Here is a 20,736-nt window from a genome sequence, read left to right as displayed (position 1 = left end):
GATTTTAAGAAATGTAGCTTAATTCATTTGATAATATTGTGGTGTTTCTAGTCTAAGAAAAACAAAAACCGAAACCCTCCGTTAGGAAAATATGGCTCTGTACAARGTGACGGTTGGGAGTAGGCTACAGTACTAAGAGCATAACATTTCCACACCCTAATTGTAGTCTAACCAATACCCAAATGGAGATTAAGTGAAAAAGTCCCCATGCTTGTCTCAGAGCAGCACGAAACGGTGCTGAAATAGTTGACCACACGCGGGTAGACTATTGCTTCAAATCCTATTGTGTCTATCTTCAATATGCTTTTTAAATAAATAAGACCTACACAGCACATTACTCAACACTAGTGAGACTCATGTCGCCTACGCTTGGCCTACAGTATATCTAAAAATATGTTTTCAATGACGTGACTCTCCGTCAATAATWKATTTTAGAGGATTGGAGGATTCTAAATTAATATCTAACGAGCATTTTTCGTTAAGTTAAATCTGAATTTTGAGAATATCTAAGGGGCTTTTATATATTTCTAAATTAATTAWTAATAATAATAATTAAGGCCAAAATAATATTTATAAAGGCCAAAATATTTATTTATGTTTTTAGAGGGAGAGAAACCAAAAGCCCACCGTGCCTATTTTTTGGACAAGGACATCCCGGCCGGCCAAACCCTCCCCTAAACCGGACGATGCTGGGCCAATTGTGCACCGCCCTATGGGACTCTGAGATGCAGTGCCTTAGACCGCTGCGCCACTCGGGAGCCATGACCAATATGACCAATATATATTGTCCTGCTAGTAGCCCATCATAGAAACATTGTTTGCAGAATTCACAGCCTGATACGCTTGTCAAAAACAAGCTAAATAATAATACTTTTTCCCCCTTACCACATGTAAGTTTTTTTAATCAATTAGTATATTTGAGTTTAACGACAATATTTGTTGTATCTTTTCTGGTGGATGAAACTGAAATTGCAACCAACTTTCTATGGRGATATTTTGGAGATTATTTTGTTTTCAAAATACTGGAAGTGATTGAGAAAAAAGCCATTCTTGAACATGAGGTGAGACATTCTTACTAATATGTAAATAAAGCCAGTTTGTTATTTAGAATTATTTATTTCTGGTTTTAGAGGGAGAGAAACCAAAAGGCCACCGTCACCTCATAAAACCTATTTTTGTAAGAACATAATATATGGGATTGATTTTAAGAAATGTAGCTTAATTAATTTGATTAATATTATGGTGTTTCTTTTCCAAGAAAATCWAAAAACGAAACTCTCAGGGGTATCACAACCGGCCGTGATTGGGAGTCCCTTATGGCGCTGTACAACATGACCTTTATTTAACTAGGCAAGTCAGTTAAGAACAAARGCTGGGTCAATTGTTGGCCGCCCTAAGGGACTCCCAATCATGGCCGGTTGTGATACAGCCAAGCTAACTGAGAAATATATTTGACAATACAATTCTCCCCCTTTACCCTCCTTCTTGGCAGGAGTCTATTTTCCTGCTAATAGCCCATAATGGCGCTGTACAATGTGACCGGTCAGGAGTAGGCTACAGTACTACAGTAAGAGCAAAATAATCCTAACATTTCCACACCCTAATTGTAGTCTAACCAATACCCAAATGGAAATTCAGTGAAAAGAAAAATCTCATTGATTTATCAAGACCAGTCCCCATGCTTGTCTCAGAGCAGCGCTGTCTTGACCTCTGAATGCTGTCTCTTCCATTAATTTAATTAAGTATTTTTTTTCGTATTTTTTTTAATTAAGTATTTATTTAAGTATTTTCCAGTAAGCAACAATTTGTTTACCTTCATTAGCCTACTTTGTTCACATTTTTCTGTCATTTAGTGATATTTATTCCCATAGTAGACCTACTATGGGGTGTGACCTTTCAAATGTAGTATTTTCAATCGCTTGTTATAGCGCCACAATGTGGCCAATTGGCAAGGCATTTTATGAGAGGGTGTGTTGGCGCTTTACCATCATGCCAGGTTGCACCTTCCTAGGCCTTATCATCTCACTGGAATTTGCATGTGGATCTGAATGTGCTTGAATATGTTCTCTTCACAGTGTTTGGAACATGTGTACCAAGTTTTGTTACAACACTTAAATCCGTGACTGATTTATATGCATTAATGAGAATAAACATGTGCTCGTTATAGCACCACCGTGTGGTCAATCTCAATATGCTTCCATATGTTGAGTCTCACGGTGTTTGGATTTGTCTTGGAAATTATTTATATATATWTTTTTWWWTATATTTTCAGGCCGTGTACACACTCAGATTGACAACTGATGTACAACACATTTGACACAAMGTTGTGATGCAACTGATATTTTTGTAATACAATGGAGAGTTTATTGCACAACCATTGTGATGTGTTTCGGGCAACTCATCTAAACACTTTTGTGTAGACAAACTCTCCGTTGTATCAAAACAGTTGTCTTAGTTTATACAACTGATGTACAACAGAGTGTGTACAAGGCATTAGAGAAGAAAAAAAAGCATAGTTGGTCTCTTACATTGCTAATTTGCTGGGCGTTGATCCTTGCTCTGATGAAATCAGGGTCGTCGGCATGTAAGGTATATTTGTGCATGGCGTCCGAGTCTCCAGACTTATACAGCCTCTGTAACGTGGTGAGAATAACATTGATAACAGACAGACATGGTTTTAAATGCTATTTTAAATKTTTCAAATACTTACAGCGTTTGCTTTAGTCTGCCTGGAGTGCCAAATGGGTGGAGTTTGCTCTTTTGAGACTAGGCAAGCTCAATCAAGCTCCGCTGTATATTAAATATTTCCAAATAGTATTTGAAGCCTGGTCTGCTCAAATAGCAAGCATTAGCAAGCATATTTTCAAATAGCATTAGATTTAGTAGCCCTTCTCAACTGAGGACACTGACGATTTTACAAAATGAATAGGAGCTCATACCTCACTGCACTGCAGGTAGCTGTTCTTAGCATGAACAATGTCTGGAGAGTCCGCCACTTGGGTGAACTTCAGACTGTCTGGCAGTTGACGATATTTCTTCTGCAAGACCAAGACCACTTCACATAAGGATCAGTCGCACGTGCACACACACACACCACACTATCTTATTTCTCAGGTAACATGGCAGCTAGTTGTGTACTTACATTACTGGTGAGTTCTCCGGCTTTCTTTGCCAACTCCATTAGAGGCGTCCCCACACCATCCCAGGCCACGCCCTTCATGAAGTTCAGATCCGACTTGTACAGTTTCTAGAAAACAGACGCAGGGAGAGGGTTGCTATTTATACCCTCATATTTACTGAAACTCTTATTTGAATATTGTTCTTTGTATTTCCTGAGACTGTGGTTGAGATCTCTTTCATTATGTTGAAAATGCACTATGGTAAAAACGATTCTATTTGAGTGTATTCCCTTATAGTCTATTCTTAACAATGTTGCACCCTGGGACATGATTTGTTAAATTAATTTGAGGGGAAAGCCCCTGCTCCAATATCCTAATACTTAATAGTATATTTCCCATGTTCTCCCTCTCCCCTCCACCCTTCTCTTCCACCCACCCTCCCCCCTCCTCCTCTTCTCCTCGCTGCCTTACCTCGCTCTGCAGGTTGTAGGCCTTCTTGGCCCATTGGACTTTAATATCGTCCGGTAGGACAGTGTACGCATGGAGCCTCTTCCTGTAGTCCTGATCGCTGGCCAGAGCCTGGGCGTTCTTGGCTGTCACTAAATTGATCATATCTGGATTGAGGTGGTACTGGCCACTGGTGGAAAGTGCGTCTTTGCGGTACTCTTGCTCACTCGTCATCCGGCCCATCTGCATGCAATGTAGCATGCGCGGGTCATCCAGAATGCTGCGGGCGCCGATGTGCTTGCCCTTATCCAGTAGGTGGTTGTGCTTGTATTGGACCTAGGTTGGTAGAAGGGAAAGAGAAGAGTGAACAGGCAATAAGTGCATCTTATGATTGACTTGATCAAATTGACTGTCATACATTGGTGACTTCATTATATACATTTCATTATTTGATTTTGTTAAAACACCTTTTTTTCTTTTTGCCCTCATATACCAAACCCCCCTTTTTGCCCTCATATACCAAACCCCCCTTTTTGCCCTCATATACCAAACCCCCCTTTTTGCCCTCATATACCAAACCCCCCTTTTTGCCCTCAGAACAGCCTCAATTCATCAGGGTATGGACTCTACAAGGAGTCGAAAGTGTTCCACAGGGATGCTGGCCCATGTTGACTCCAATGCTTACCACAGTTGTGTCAAGTTGGCTGGATGTCATTTGGGTGGTGGACCATTCTTGATACATACAGGAATCCCAACATGAAAAACCCAACAGCGTGGCAGCTCTTGACAGAAACCGTTGAGCCCGGCACCTACTACCATACCCCGTTCATGTCTTGCCCATTCACCCTCTGAATGGCGCACATACACAATCCATGTCTCAATTGTCTCAAGGCTTATTTAACCGGTCTCCTGCCCTTCATCTACACTGATTGAAGTGGATTTAATAAGTGACATCAATAAGGGATCATAGCTTTCACCTGGATTCACCTGGTCAGTCTATGTCATGGAAAGAGCAGGTGTTCTTAATGTTTTGTTTACTCAGTGTATCTTACATGCAAATAGGTACTACTGTAGTGGCTAAGGTTCCTAGCTAAGGTTCCTTTTATTTTGAGTCTTACCTTATCCTTTCATTTACGTTTTTTGTTGGACAATTTTGTGCGGTTTTTGAGTTTACTTTTTGCCATCATTATCATCCTGGAATCTGTTCAAATAACCTGGAAATAATCAATGCGTTCATTACTCAAACCTTGGAACAACTGTACCTGGGAATAATTACAATCAAGAAATCTCAAGTTGTTTTATTGGAAGATTTGCACTAATTGGAAATGAGTTGGAACCCTAGATCTATTTTGGTGTCTATTATACAACGGGTGGGTCTAATCCTGAATGCTGATTTGGTTAAAACTGCCTTCCAGCCGTTGTCTATTCCACAAGTTACCACTGGCTAAAGCTATGATGTTAAAATGCCTATTTACTCTGTTCGATCTGACTGCGCAATCCACTAACTCATCAGCCCAGCCAGGCAATTTATAAAATTGATCTCCACTAAGAAAAGCATCCAGACATTATCTCACATTTCTTTTCGACAAAAAATGTAGTTTTCAACAGCTGAGATTTGGAACCAAATTCTACCGTTGTTATGGCTTCTGTTCTAATTCGCCATTTCTATTAGACACCAAAATACAGGTAAGGGTTACAACTCATCTTCCAATAAAACAACTGTAAATTTCTTGATTGCAATTATTAACATATTTATTACTCACTAAGTTCAGTTATGAACTCAGTTTCAAATGTTGAGTAATGATAGGCATTGATTGTTTCCAGGTTATTTGAACAAATTCCAAGATGAGAATGACGATAAAACGCAAACTCAAAAAGATACAAAATGATCCAACAAAAACAGCCAAAGGATAAGGAGAGATATGAAATGAAAGACACGGAAATGGTGCCATATTGCCAGCTATAAACTGGTTCTAGGTGTTAGTAACATGAATGGCCAACAGGTGGAACAATAACCTAAATAAAAATGGGTTCAATAAACATACTTATTTCTCCAGGGTTATATTCTTTATATTTCTTACACAATTCTAGCACATTTTCTAATATATAAAAAATGGCTATTACAACTGCTGTACTTTCAAAAGAGTGCATTCATAAACGGAGTATTACTCACATTGCTGGCTAAATCCATTGAGGTTTTGGCAGCCTGGAAGGGGATGTCCTGCATGGTCAGTTTGTAGCCCTGAGCTCTTAGAGTGTGCCATGACTCCCTGTACTTGCTCTGAAGAGGGAAACAAACCATCAGTAAGTCCAGGCCCTGGTTTGCCAGAGCCTTCATTAGCGTTAACGTAGCCTGGATCAGTTATTCATCATCTAATGTTACAATTGTTCATTGGAGATCCCATCATAAGGTGCGTCATTACGCCTGAGCTGTTTGTCAAAATCAACTTACTATCTAGACTCTCTTTCTGGTGGTATCTACATTTTGGAAAACGATTACATCTCGCTGCCCAAATCATGTCAGTTTCTGGCCCCATCACTGACAAAATAGAATATGTGATGGTTTTTTACTCTCAATATTTGAGAATTTAGCTCTACCTTGTGTCTACGCAGACTGTAGACAGTGTGGAGCTCAACAGACACTAGGGATCCCTTGTATTCCTTTAATCAGTTTACAGACAAGGACGTGCTTGATTCTTTGCTTACTATAGATGTTAAGTCCACGGGCAGACCAGATCCTGGTCATCTAGTTGTGACAGTCCCTCTTATTGTCAAACCCATAGCCCGTATTTTCTTAGTAATATTTATTTCTGGGATTATTCCTAAAGAATGGAAAACAGCGCATGTTTTTCCTCTTCACATCTGCCCGATATCAACACTTTCGTTTTTGGCTAAAGTACTAGAGTTATTGATAAACTCTCAAAGTCGCTCCTTCTTTAACAGAAACTGTATCCTAAATACAGTACATAATCAATCTGGATTGAGACAAGGACATCTCAGCTGCATCCCTTGTTGTCAACGATATTGTATGCTGTCTTGATAAAAAAACAGCATTGCACTACCTTGTTTATAAACCTGTTAAAAGCTTTCGACACTATGGATCATTCAGTGTTATTACAAAGCTGTCCACTGGCGGACTTGATAGAAATGCATGTGCTTGGTTTAAAAAAATAATAAACCTAATGGATAGCTCTCAATTGCCGACTATGTCATCTCGCAATTCCTCAAAGTCACAAAAGGAGTTCCTTAAGGGTCTATGTTAGGGCCAGTACTATTCACACAGTATTTAAATTATATTGGTTCCTTAGTAAATAACTGTACGCTACACTTTTATGCTGATGACACTGGGCTGTACTCTTCTGCCTCCTCTGTGAACCAGGCTATAGCTGATCTGCAGATTGCTTTTAATGTCGTACAAAAAACACTTCCTGACCTTAAACTGGTACTGCATGCAGATAAAAAAAGTAGGCCTATATAATATCCTCTAGAGKACAACTTTGACTATACAGACMTACATATTTGCACGTTAAATGGAARACAAATTGAGCAAGTCCCCWAATGTAAATACCTTGGCAWTTGGAGTGATGACAAGTTGTAATTTAAAACACATTTAAAAAAACATATGAGCTAACGAAGAAACTGATCATTAACCTGGGCTTCTTCTACAGAAATATACTGTGCCTTGATAGCAGGGAAAAAATGATTGAGTCAACTTTCCCGTCGGCCCTTGACTATGGCAACATAATCTATATAAACCCAGCTGCCACTTCTTTAAAACCACTGGATGTTGTTTATCATAGTGCACTCTGCTACGAGTGACCAATTTTGCACACATCACTGTGATCTGTATCAGAATGTGGGCTGGCCGTCACTGGCAACGCAACATTGCCTTCTATTCACTTTCATGCAGAAACAACCATTTTACCTTACGTCGCTCCTCCTACAGAAGTATGAAATACCTTACTTGCTCACAGGAATGGCTCTTGAACTCTTGAAATTCCTTTTTATTTAGATGCACTAGTGCCTTTCAATCATTTTAGGGTTCTGGTAAATGGTTCTGGTAAAGACTAATGTACGTGTCTTTTATCATTATATTTGTATTTTAGCATTTCTCATGATCCCGCCTTTATTGTTGTTATTGTATCACTAATTACTTTGTATTTCTTGCAGCATTATTTTGTGAAGTAAAAGAGACATGGTCTCAACGGGACTTCCCTGTGTAAATAAAGGTTAAATACAAAAATACAATTGCTGCAAAACCTTTTTAACAAACACTCTAGCTAAGACTTAGGCCAGCTGTTTCAATCCATGGCACGCTTTACTTTTTAAGGCAATTTACGCTTGCACAGCATTTACTGAGAATGTGATCTCTGCAACGCGGTATGAGGGCAAAAGGCACATTGTCAGCTGCCTACCGTGCTGCTCTATAGCCCTGTTTATACCTAGCGCTGACATGGGTCCTGGGTCCTGATCGTGCCTATGTTCTGATTGTCTGATTTTCAGACATGCATCTATATGTAGTATTAAAAAAATGTKTCTTATCTTTCCACTGTGTCCGCATTGTGTACAGTTTCCTGGTCCCTCCATAAAAGCTAATTATTACACATGTATTCTTTCAAAAATAATATGCATTTATTTATTTMAAGACACATATTGATGCCATAAGTCAATGGTGCCACCTATCAATAATTTTAGATGGTGGGATAATGATGATTTAAATAGTTTATATTTTTGGGAGAATGAAAAAATAAATAATAATCATGGTATCCAATTGGTAGTTACAGTCTTGTCTCATCGCTGCAACTCCCGTACGGACTCGGGAGAATTGAAGGTCAAGAGCTGTGCGTACTCCGAAACACAACCCAACCAAGCCGCACAGCTTCTTGACACAATGCCCATTTAACCCGGAAGCCAGCCACACCAATGTGTCGGAGGAAACACTTGGTGACCGTATCAGCATGCACTGCACCCGGCCAACTACAGGAGTCGATGGTGCGCGATGGGACAAGGACATCCCTGCCGGCCAAACCCTCCCCTAACCTGGACGACGCTAGGCCAATTGTGCACCACCCCATGGGTCTCCCAGGCGTGGCCAGCTGCGACAGAGCCTGGACTCAAACCCAGAATCTCTAGTGGCTCAGCTAGCACTGCGATGCAGTGCCTTAGACCACTGCGCCACTCGGGAGGCCTCTTAAATAGTTTCACTATCCAGATCTGTCAACAATCCACTTGCAAGATATCTAGACACAATAGGTGAAGCGTGCCTGATTACAGTGTAATTTATACCTTGCATTATCCCTAGCCGAACAGCTGTGATAGGATTACATTCCGAACCTCGTGTTTACATATTCATAAAAATGAAAAGCTAAAATGTCTTGAGTCAATAAGTATTCATCCCCTTTGTGATGTCAAGCCTAAATAAGTGCAGGAGTAAACATTTGCTTAACAAGTCACATATTAAGTTGCATGGACTCMGTGTGCAATAATAGTGTCAAACATGATTTTTGAATGACTACCTCATCTCTGTACCCCACACATACAATTATCTGTCACTCAGTCAAGCAGTTAACTTCAAACACAGATTCAACCACAAAGACCAGGGAGGTTTTACAATACTTCGCAAAGAGGGGCACCTATTGGTAGATGGGTAAAAATACAAAATTGTAGATTTTAAATATCCCTTTGAGCATGGTGAAGTTATTAATTACACTGTGGATGTGGAATCAATACACCCAGTCACTACAAAGATACAGGCGTCCTTCCTAACTCAGTTGCCTGAGAGGAAGGAAACTGCTCAGGGATTTCAACCAGAGGCCAATTGTGACTTCAAAAGAGTTAGAGTTTAATGGCTGAGATTGGACAAAACTGAGGATGGATCAAGAAKATTGTAGTTACTTCACAAAATATTCCAAAACATGCATCCTGTTTGCAATGAGGCACTAAAGTAAAACTGCAAAAAAATGTGGCAAAAAAGTTAACTTCATGTCCTGAGTACAACGTGTTATGTTTGGGCCAAATCCAAAACATCAGTGAGTACCACTCTTCATATTTTGTTGCAGCATGGTTGTTGCTGCATCATGTTATGGATATGCTTGTCATCAGCAAGGACCAGGGAGTTTTTTAGGATAAAAAGAAATGGAATAGAGCTAAGCACAGGCAAAAACCTGGTTCAGTCTGCTTTCCAACAGACACTGGGAGACAAATTCACCTTTCAGCAGGACAATAACCTAAAAACACAAGGCCAAGTCTACACTGGAGTTGCTTACCAAGATGACAATGTTTTTGAGTGGCCTACTTACAGTTTTGACTTAAAATCGTCTCGAAAAGCTATGGCAAGACATGAAAACGGCAGTCTAACAATGATCAACAACCAATTTGACAGAGCTTAAAGAATTTTGAAAAGAATAAAGGGGCAAATAATCTACAATCCAGGTGTGTAAAGCTCTTAAAACTTACCCAGAAAGACTCACCGCTGTAATCGCTGCCAAAGGTGATTCTAACATGTATTGACTCAGCGGTGTGAATACTTAGGTAAATTAGATATTTCTGTATTTAACTTTCAATATATTGGCTAAAATGTCTAAAAACATGTTTTCACTTTGTCATTATGAGATATTGTGTGTAGAGGGGTGAGAAAAAACTAAATGTGGAATAAGTCAAGGGGTATGAACACTTTCTAAATGCACTGTATATATACAGTATATGAAGCTTGGGAAAATCACGTTTTTGACTGCACCGATTTTTTTCCTTCTTCCAATTAATCAATTAAGTATAATGGTCCAATTGGTTGCCTAATCAGGCCTATAGGCTAGATGGACATATTTTGTAATGAAGCATTTCTTCAAAACGCAGGGCTTTTGAGCGGTTATTCAAATGGCATATTTAGTGCAGTTTACACCCTACACTAGAATGTTGCACTCACTTGAAAACAATTATAAAATGATTCATTGCATTGTGTTGTTGTGATCAATAAGGAAGGTTTTTGACCTACGTGCTGGGGGACTGGAAGTGTAGCCTGCATGAAGTGCACAGTGAACCTGTCATTTCTTAATCTGATAACTTTTGCCCTCAGAAAGCTTCAATTTGTCAGGGTGTGGACTCTACAAGGTGTCGAAAGCTTTTCACAGGGATGCTGGCCCATGTTGATTCCAATGCTTCCCACAGTTGTGTTAAGTTTGCTGGATGTTCTTTGGGTGGTGGACCATTCTTGATACACACAGGAAACTGTTGACTAAGATCGAATCCTACTACACCGGCTCTGACGCTAATCAGATTTACAAAAGGGAAACCCAGATGCGTGCTGCCCAGTGACGCGAGTCTACCAGAGGAGCTAAATTCCTTCTATGAGAGCACCATTGAGAGCATCTCGTCTGGCTGCATCACCACTTGGTATGGCAACTGCTTGGCATCCAACCGCAAAGAACTACAGAGGGTAGTGCTGTGTAGCTCAGTTGGTGGAGCATGGCACTTGCAGCACCAAGGTTATGGGTTCGATTCCCGAGGGGGACCTGTACGAAAAAAAGTATTTAAATGTATGCACTCATTACTGTAAGTCGCTCTACATAAACGCGGCTGCTAAATGACTAAAATGTAGTGCGTACGGCCCAGGACATCACTGGGGCTGAGGTCCCTGCCATCCAGGACCTCTATACCAGGCCTTACAAATTGTCAAAGACAAAGACAGCCCCCTAAGTCATAGGCTGATATCTGTGCTACTGTGTACCAAGCGCTACAGATACCAAGTCTGGAACCAATCGGACTCTAAACAGCTACTAACCCCAAGCCATGAGACTGCTAAATAGTTAGTAGTGTAGCTATTTAACTCAGACTGCATCACATARGCTGCTGCTACTGTTTATCATCTATCCTGTTGCCTAGTCACTTTATCCCTACCTACATGTACATATCTACCTCAATTACCTGGTACCCCTGCACATTGATTCGGTACTGGTACCCCAAGTACAGTGTATTCAGACCCCTTGACTTTTTCCACATTTTATTACCTTACAGCCTTATTCTAAAATTGATTAKATTTTTTAATGCAAGCTTGCTCTTGATTGCTGCATGTAGGCCTAAAATACCYCAGACCAAAGAACTGGCGTTTGAAAGGAAAAAGAGCACAACATTGTGATCACATTGAATGGTGATGATAAACTATACTCATAATGTGTGCTCCGAGGCAGAAACAATGATATAATGTAACAACGTCGCCCGAAAACAGCACACATTTTAGTTGAGATTTTTATTCTCCAATGGCATTGATCCTCTTAAAAAATATATATATAATCCAGATTGAAATATATTTAAGGGCATGTCCAATGGTCCGCTCTGCCGTTGCTCTCTTGATGCACTGATGATGCATCCAGATGTTGCCCACTGAATGTTGTCAGGCTGGCCTGATTGCATTTACACTGAGCTGGGATCGGAACACAAAGCGAGCTCGTCCACCTCCGGAGGTCAWCAGGCAAATCTGCTCACATTGCATTGTTTACATTTAGACCTGGCATTAACATGCGTTTCTTGTTATGCAAATTATTTTAATGCAAGGTGCAAATTGGGTCTACTTCCGGAGGTGGTCAGGATGCGMGWTTTAATCATCTACACCRGTCTAAAAATGTGGGCGCAATCAGAACATGGTTGACAAAAGTAACAAAAGTACACGTTAGAACCGCGTATAAACAGGGCTAATACAATGAATTGTATCCCGGCCCAAGGCTAAGACAGATATACCTCGCTGAAGTTAGCCGCGTTGATCTTAGCCTGTGTTATCTCCGGTCTCTCCAGTGTCATTGTGTAGTTATGCCTGTCATTCACCCCTTTCTCCTTGTACAGGCGCTGACGAGAGAAAGAAACGTTAGAAAAACTGATATTTTGAATGTCTGTTCAGGACTATGTGAAGATATGTAACTACAGTGTAACGATAAGTGTCTCACCTCGTTGGTAAGCTTATTGCTGAGTTTGGCATGGACAATGTCTGGTGAGTCTGCGACAGACGTGTGCTTGAAGGAGCAGGGCTGCTGGCGGTATTTTTTCTGTTGGAGAGGACAGAATGAAGAGGTTAACATTTTCATACGAGTATATTAGGTAGCACTATATAATAGCACCTTGCAATAAAGCATGTATAATGGATAAGTAAATAGTTTATTCATATTTTGCGTGACTAGTGTAATGTCTCACAAAAATATGGACCTTCTAGCAGTACCTGATGCTCTGCAAGGTCTTAAAATAGCCTAGAACATATCAATGATAAAGGAATAAGCACACAACACAGGATGTGTAGCCATTTGCACTCGTAAAAAGGTTGAAAATGACAGATTTGGGCACTGATAAGCGCCTAAATTGGAACGCAGTGCCTGGCCAGTAACATGCTATAAATGATGTCAGGGCTCTGGCTCTGCACTTCACTTTGCTATATGGGTTTTGACTGACAGCCGTTCTGAACTTGAGCACCGCACACACCAAGAAGTTTCCCTCCTGCGAATTGGGCAACTTTTTGCACAGTTTTTGTTGTCTGGGTGAGGGAAATGCTGTAAGAGTACTCAATGTATTTTGAAAGACATTGATGATTATAATAAATACCGCTAACTATACTCGTCATGTGCGCTCAGAGGAATCGAGCTAGAAATGCCAATGGTGGAGATGTTGCTGTTTATATTCAGAACCACATTCCTGTAAAGATTAAATACTGTAGAAGTAATATGGCTACAGGTTTGTCTGCCTCACCTAAAGCCCATTCTGGTGGGAAGCTTCTATAGACCACCAAGTGCTAACAGTCAGTATCTGGATAATGTGTGCAATGCTTGATAATGTATGTGATATCAACAGAGAAATATATTTTCTGGTTGATTTAAATATTGACCGGCTTTCGTCAAGCTGCCTACTCAAGAAAAAGCTTCAAAATGTAATCAGTGCCCTCAACAAACAGCACAGGAATGATATCATCAACATGTATTGATCACATCTTTACTAATGCTGCAGAAATGTGCTTGAAAGCAGTATCCAGATCCATRGGATGTAGTGATCACAATATAGAAGCCATTTCTAGGAACACCAAAGTTAGGCTGGGCCTAATATAGTGTATAAGAAGTAATACAATACGTTTTGTGGTGATTCCTATGTTGTTGATGTAAAGAATATTTATTGGTCCGTGGTGTGTAATGAGGAGCAACCAGACGCTGCACTTGACACATTTATATGATTGCTTATTCCAGTTACTAATAAGCARGCACCCATTCATGAAATGAGTGTAAAAACTGTAAATCCCTGTGGATTGATGAGGAATTAAAATATATTTTATGGTTGAGAGGGATGAGGCAAAAGGAATGGCAAATAAGTCTGGCTGCACAACTGATTGACACTGAAATGAATAAAACATTTGACTCAACTGAATAAAAAGAAGAAGAAACGACACTATGAAACAAAGATAAATGAAGTAAAGAATGATAGTTAAAAGCTTTAGAGCACCTTAAATGACATTTTTGGGAAAAAGGCAAACAGCTCCATCTTTCATTGAATCATATGGCTCATTCATCCCAAAACCAACTGATATTGTCAACTACTTTAATGATTTTTTCATTGGCAAGATTAGTAAATTTAGGCATGACATGCCAGCAACAAACGCTGACACTACACATCCAAGTATATCGGACCAAATTATGAAAGACAAGCATTGTAATTTTAAGTTCCGTAAAGTTAGTGTGAAAGACATGAACAAATTATTGTTGTCTGTCAACAATGACAAGCCACCGCATTCTGACAATCTGGATGGAAAATTACTGAGGATAATAGCAGACGATATTGCCACTCCTATTTGRCACATCTTCAATTTAAGCCCACTAGAAWGTGTGTGCCCCCAGGCTTGGAGGGAAGCAAAAGTTATTCCGCTACCRAAGAATAGTAAAGCCCCCTTTACTGGCTCAAATAGCRGACCAATCAGCCTGTCACCAACCCTTAGTAAACTTCTGGAAAAAATGATGTTTGACGAGATACAATGCTATTTCACAGTAAACAAATTGACAACAAACATTCAGCATGCTTATGGGGGAAGGAATTCAACAAGCACAGCACTTACACAAATGAAGAAAAATTGATGATAAAAAGATTGTGGGGGATGTTTTGTTMGACTTCAGTTCGGCTTTTGGCATTATCGATTATAGTCTGCTGCAGGACAAACGTGTGTTTTATGGCTTTACACCCCCTGGTGTGCATGGCCAAAGAGATCTATTTTCATGTCATCCAAGAAATGTAACCTGGAGTTTGCTAAACGTCAMATTGGAACCGATGCCATGGTCAGATAACATGAAAACAGAGCTCTTTGGCTACACACACTAGTGGTGGATTTGGCATTGWAATGAGAACGCATAAGCAGAAAATAACCCCACACCTACTGTAAAATATGGTGGTGGATCTTTGATGTTATGGGGTTATTTTGCTTCCAATGGTCCTGGGGCCATTGTTAAGGTCAACAGCATCATGAACTTGGCGAATGCATTGGGAAAGATAACATAAACAGCCTTCATTGAGGGGAGGGGAGGCTYTGCTTGGTTATTAATCAAATGTAATGAAATGGGGGAAWAAGGTTTCTAAAATACAAGGTTCACCATCACAAAAATAATGTATCTTGTTCCATGAGCGTATGGGCATCATGGATCATAGGCTGCGCTTCCGCTCTAAAAATCCATGCCATTATCAACTGTGTTACCGCTAGGACGTGCTTTTTGTGGGTCTTAWTTCTCCCCATTTGCTCTGTATGACACTGTCACTTGTCTTTAAGGACACACCTCAAATATTGCTACCCCTCTCCTCCCCTGGGTGGCAGCTAAGGAGAGAGCTAGAGAAGAGTGGGAGTTTGACTCACCTCACTAATAAGGTCTGTGGCCCTTTTGAAGCCCTCCATCTGCAGGGCCCCGGTGCTGATCCAGGCTACACCACGCAGGTAGTTCAGGTCAGAGCGGTACACATTCTGAGAGCCACATGCACACACAAGTAAGCGTGCACACACACACAAACAAAATGATTGGTTCAATATGCAAAGTAGCACACTGCTATCTAACAAACTATCGAACACAATACACAAAAGTGTTTTCAATGTGCTTTAAATGTTCTTTGACACTGTTGGGAATAACGCTCCTCTATCCAGAGACATTCAATGACCAGTCTAGAAACAAAACCCCTCTTATAACGTCTAAACACTACGAGAGAAGGTTCCCTGAACAAAGCTTGGTCTTTTATTTGACTCTCTTATTGTTCTAGAAACGTTCTGACATTAGCAACGTTTTTTTTACATTTTAATTCTATATCAAAATATGAATAACTGAGCAAATGGCAGCTACAGTGGGAAAAAGGTTACTGGTTAGCTGGGTTGTATTCATTGGTGCACACTGTAGAAAACCATAGCATAACGTTTTTCAATGAGAACAAGAGTTTCTTATTGGACAAATGTAGGTCCCTCCCAGTTTCAACCATTTGGTTCCTAGTGAATACACCCCTGGTGAGRGGTTGTTACCTCGCTCTGTAGCTGGTAGGCTCTCTTAGCGGCCTGCACATTCATGTCATCAGGTAGAGTGGTGTACTGGTGGAGTGTAAGCCGGTAGTCCTGCTCACTGGCCAGGGTCTGGGCTTTTTTAGCGTGGGCCATCTCCAACATGTCCATAGAAAGGTGGTACTGAGAGCGCTTATTCACAGAGTCCTGCTTATACTTGATCTGCAAAATGAGAGKGAGACAGAGAATACAATTCAATAACACCATATACTCTAACAGTGCATGTCCCCATACATCACTCGCACTACACCATTTCAATACACTCAACATTTAACGTTTCGCAGTCTTTTTCAATCCATTTGTGGTTGAGCATCAGGGTGTGCACATTTTTTTCTCTCACAGAAACACACCTGATTCAATTAATCAAATGCTCGGAAATAGTTTAATCAGATGGATTGTTGCTGGACTAGAACACACCCCTGGGGGTTTCCACCAGGAATTGGTTGAGAAACACTGCCTTACTGTATGAAGTGTATTAATCTACACTCCTATCACTCCCTTTCATACGACACCCTGTACACTCATATTACTCTGATACAAACCCATTGCTCATGTTGAGCTGGTACTCACGTCACTCTGCAGTTTGCTGGCATTCACAGAGTGAGACATGTTCATGTCGCTCTCCAGTCCCTTCATTCCAATCATATGCCCCTTGGTCTTTTCAAACTGCTCCTTGTACTTGTGCTATAACAAATGTTTTATATACGTACAGTATGTTTTATGTACTGTGTGTTCAGATGTTTCACAGAGAGGATCACTTTGGAAAGACGCATTTAAATAATGCTTTTAAATGATATCGTCTGGAATCAAATTTCACCCAAAATAAAATATACATGTACAGCGCATTCRTAATGTATTCAGACCCATTTAGTTACGTTTCTGTCACACCCTGATCTGTTTCACCTGTCTTCGTTAGTGTCTCCACTCCCTCCAGGTGTCGCCCATCTTCCCTTTATCCCCTGTGTATTTAGACCTGTGTTCTCTGTCTGTTGTCAGTTTGTCTTGTCTGTTCAAGTCAACCAGCGTTTTGTGTCTCAGCTCCTGCTTTTCCGGTCTCTCTTTTCTCACCCTCCTGGTTTTGACCCTTGCCTGTCCTGACTCTGAGCCCGCCTGCCTCGAGGCTGAAGTGCAGCACACTAGCTCGAATGCTATACAGCGAGCCTGCCTCAGCCGCCCGGTACCGTTGCCCACCTCTGGTTACTGACCCCTGCCTGCCTTGCCCTGTCTATGCCTGACCTCAGACCCTGCCTGCCGTCCGGTACCGTTGCCCCACCTCTGGTTACTGACCCCTGCCTGCCTTGACCTGTCATTGCCTGACCCTGACCACTGCTGCTGTCGGTACGTTGCCCCACCTCTGGTTACTGACCCCTGCCTGCCTTGACTGTCTATTGCCTGACCCTGACCTGCCTGCCGTCCGGTACCGTTGCCCCACTCTCGGTTACTGACCCCTGTCCTGCCTTGACCTGTCTATTGCCTGACCCTGAGCCTGCCTGTCCGCCGACCTCGACCTCGTGCCCACCTCTGGTTACTGACCCCTGCCTGCCTTGACCTGTTATTGCTGACCTCGAGCCTGCCTGCGTCCGTCCTACCGTCCTGCCACCTCCTGTTACTGACCCTGCCTGCCTTGACCTGTCTATTGCCTGACCCTGACCCTGCCTGCTGTACCGGTACCGTTGCCCCACCTCTGGTTACTGACCCCTGCCTGCCTTGACTTGTCTATTGCCTGACCCTGACCCTGCCTGCCCGTCCGGTACCGTTGCCCCACTCTGGTTACTGACCCCTGTCTGCCTTGACCTGTCTATTGCCTGACCTGAGCCTGCCTGCCGACCGGTACGCGTTGCCCCCCACCTCTGGTTACTGACCCCTGCCTGCCTGACCTGGTCTATTGCCTGACTGCCCTGGCCCTGCCCGTCCGGTACCGTTGCCCACCTCTGGTTACTGACCCCTGCCTGCCTTGACCTGTTCTATTGCCTGACCCTGCCCCCCGCTGCTGTCGCGGTACCCGTTGCCCCCCACCTCTGGTTACTGACCCCTGCTGCCTTGACTCTGTCTCTATTCGCCCTGACCGTGACCCTGCCTGCTGTCGCGGTCAACCCGTTGCCCACCACTCTGGTTCACTGACTCCCCTGACCTGTCTGCCGTCCTGACCTGCTGCGTCCATTGGCCCACCTCGTTACTGACCACTGCTGCCTTGACACCTGTCCTAATTGCCTGACCCTGACCCTGCGCTGTCGTCTCGGCTACCCCCGTCTGCCCCCCCCCCCACCTCTAGGTATACTGACCCCTGCCTGCCTTGACCTGTCTATTGCCTGACCCTGTTMGAATATTAAACTATTGTTTGACGTGGTCTGCATCTGGGTCTTCCCTTCATACCCGACAGTTTCAGCCTTATTCTAAAATGGATTACATAGTATTTTTAAATCGTCAATCTACATACAATAGCCAAGTATGACAAAGCAAAAACWGGTTTWAATTTTTTMGCAAATGTATTCAAAATAAAAAACTGAAATATCCCATTTACATAAGTATTAAAACCTTTTACTCATTACTTTGATGAAGCATCTTTGGCAGTGAATACAGCCTCGAGTCTTCTTGAGTATGATGCTTCAAGCTTGGCACACCTGTATTTGGGGAGCTTCTCCCATTCTTCTCTGCAGTTCTTCTCAAGCTCTGTCAGGTTGGATGGGGAGTGTCGCTGCACAGCTATTTTCAGGTCTCTCCAGAGATGCTCGATTGGATTTAAGTTTGGGCTCTGGCTGGGCCACTAAAGGACATTCAGAGACTTTTCCCGAAGACACTCCGGCGTTGTCTTGGCTGTGTGCTTAGGGTCGTTGTCCTGTTGGAAGGTGAACCTCAGTCTGAGGTCCTAATCACTCTTCCATAAAAGCCTGATTTGGTGGAGTGCTGCAGAGATGGTTGTCCTGCTGGAAAGTTCTCCCATCTCCACAGAGGAACTCTGTCAGAATGACCATCAGGTTCTTGCAACCAAGGCCCTTCTACCCCGATTGCTCAGTCTTGCCGGGTGGCCAGCTCTAGGAAGAGTCTTGGTGGTTCCAAACTTCTTCCATTTAAGAACGATGGAGGCCACTGTGTTCTTGGGGATCTTCAATGCTGCAGAAGTTTTTTGTACCCTTCCCCAAATCTGTGCCTCGACACAATCCTGTCTCGGAGCTCCACGAACAATTCATTCTATCTTCTTTTATTCTCTAACATGCACTATCAACTGTTGGAACTTATAGACAGGTGTGTGCCTTTCCAAATCATGTCCAATCAATTGAATTTACGACTCCAATCAAGTTGAAGTCTCATGGCAAAAGCTCAATTTCGAGTCTCATAGCAAAAGGTCGGAATACTTATGTAAATAAGTAACCTGTTTTCACTTTGTCGATATGGAGTATTGTGTGTGAAAACATGTATTTAATCAATTTTAGAATAAGGCTGTAAAGTAACAAAATGTGGAAAAAGTGAACTTTCTGAATGCACTCGAAAATATATACAGCATTAATTCATGAAAAAATGTGTTGACAGTTTTCATGGTCTTTCTTTATATGCAATATAATAACATTATATATATGATGTAAAATCAAACTCACATTACTAAGTATGTTCCCAGATGCTTTGGCTGACTGGAAGGGAATGGCATCCAAACGGAGCTTGTAGCCACCATCTCTGATTTTAGTCCACGACTCCTTATAGCGGGTCTGCCAACACAAAAAAGTCAGAGTCCGTAAACTACCGGCACAAATGGATCCAACGATAGGTAATCAGAAAAAAACGATCCACATTTGCTTGACTTCTCTGCAATGGATCAATGGATCCAATGGATAGATGAATAGGCAGCACTCTATTCGTTATTCATCTTTGCAGGAGTGTGTGTGTGTGTCGGGTACTGACCTCACTGATGTTCATGGCATTGAGCTTGGCCTGCACGTGTTCAGGCAGATCTCCAGAGAGTGTGTAGTTGTGCTTGATATGTTCCCCCTTTTCCCTGTACAGCCTCTGAAAAACACAGGTCAACCTTGTTGTGATCACAAAACTATTGTACAGTCCTACAACGAATGATACATTTTCTTGTCTGTGAGAAATGACATGTTCAGGGCTATAATTCTTTGTTGTTGCTATTTTCACAGTGGMTAGCGCAAAATGGCTGGGTTTTGATCAAATAAACAAGTTGTAAGTGTGATGAGGGCTTGACCATTCACTGGCCAATCAACGTTTTTCATGGCTTAATTATGCATGCGGTTGTCTCAAGTTTTGTACGCTATTGAAGGTCTTTGAGTTATCATCAACTACAATTCGGCTGGAGGGCACGGAATATTATTGTCCTAGTCCATTGTGGATTGATACCGTTTATTAAATAGGATACAGTAACTAATAATAGCAACAGTAGAATGCATCCTGTTTTGATAAATATGTTTGCAGTCCAAATAGTTCGAGATGGCTTCAACAAAATCCGAAATAATACTGTTCTGCTGTTCCCAAACGTGGTCTTTCAATAAAGCTTTGGTGATTCAAAGTGATTCAGATTCATTTCAAGGCAGTCTCACAAGCAAAATCCTTTAGCGATTGGCTTGGCTTTGAAAAGAATGAAACAAATTGGGAAAAAAGCATTTGTTTTTTTATGTTTCT

The 20,736-nt window shown here is 41.7% G+C and overlaps 1 protein-coding gene across 1 annotated transcript in view; it reads right to left on the bottom strand.

Moving 5' to 3' along the window:
- nrap (nebulin-related anchoring protein) overlaps positions 1-20,736 on the bottom strand; it is a 115,924-nt gene that overhangs the window by 37,397 nt on the left and 57,791 nt on the right. The window contains 12 exon segments of the mRNA XM_024006142.2: positions 2,529-2,633; positions 2,940-3,038; positions 3,143-3,247; positions 3,591-3,902; positions 5,740-5,847; positions 12,297-12,401; positions 12,500-12,598; positions 15,424-15,528; positions 16,072-16,269; positions 16,678-16,791; positions 19,701-19,808; positions 20,002-20,106. Of these exon segments, the coding sequence (XP_023861910.1) occupies positions 2,529-2,633; positions 2,940-3,038; positions 3,143-3,247; positions 3,591-3,902; positions 5,740-5,847; positions 12,297-12,401; positions 12,500-12,598; positions 15,424-15,528; positions 16,072-16,269; positions 16,678-16,791; positions 19,701-19,808; positions 20,002-20,106 (1,563 nt within the window).

This window comes from Salvelinus sp. IW2-2015, linkage group LG17 (assembly GCF_002910315.2).
Source record: "Salvelinus sp. IW2-2015 linkage group LG17, ASM291031v2, whole genome shotgun sequence".
In the NCBI taxonomy this organism is placed as follows: domain Eukaryota; kingdom Metazoa; phylum Chordata; class Actinopteri; order Salmoniformes; family Salmonidae; genus Salvelinus; species Salvelinus sp. IW2-2015.
The sequence above is the reverse complement of the archived record's forward strand: the minus strand, read 5'-3'. Positions and strand labels throughout refer to the sequence as shown.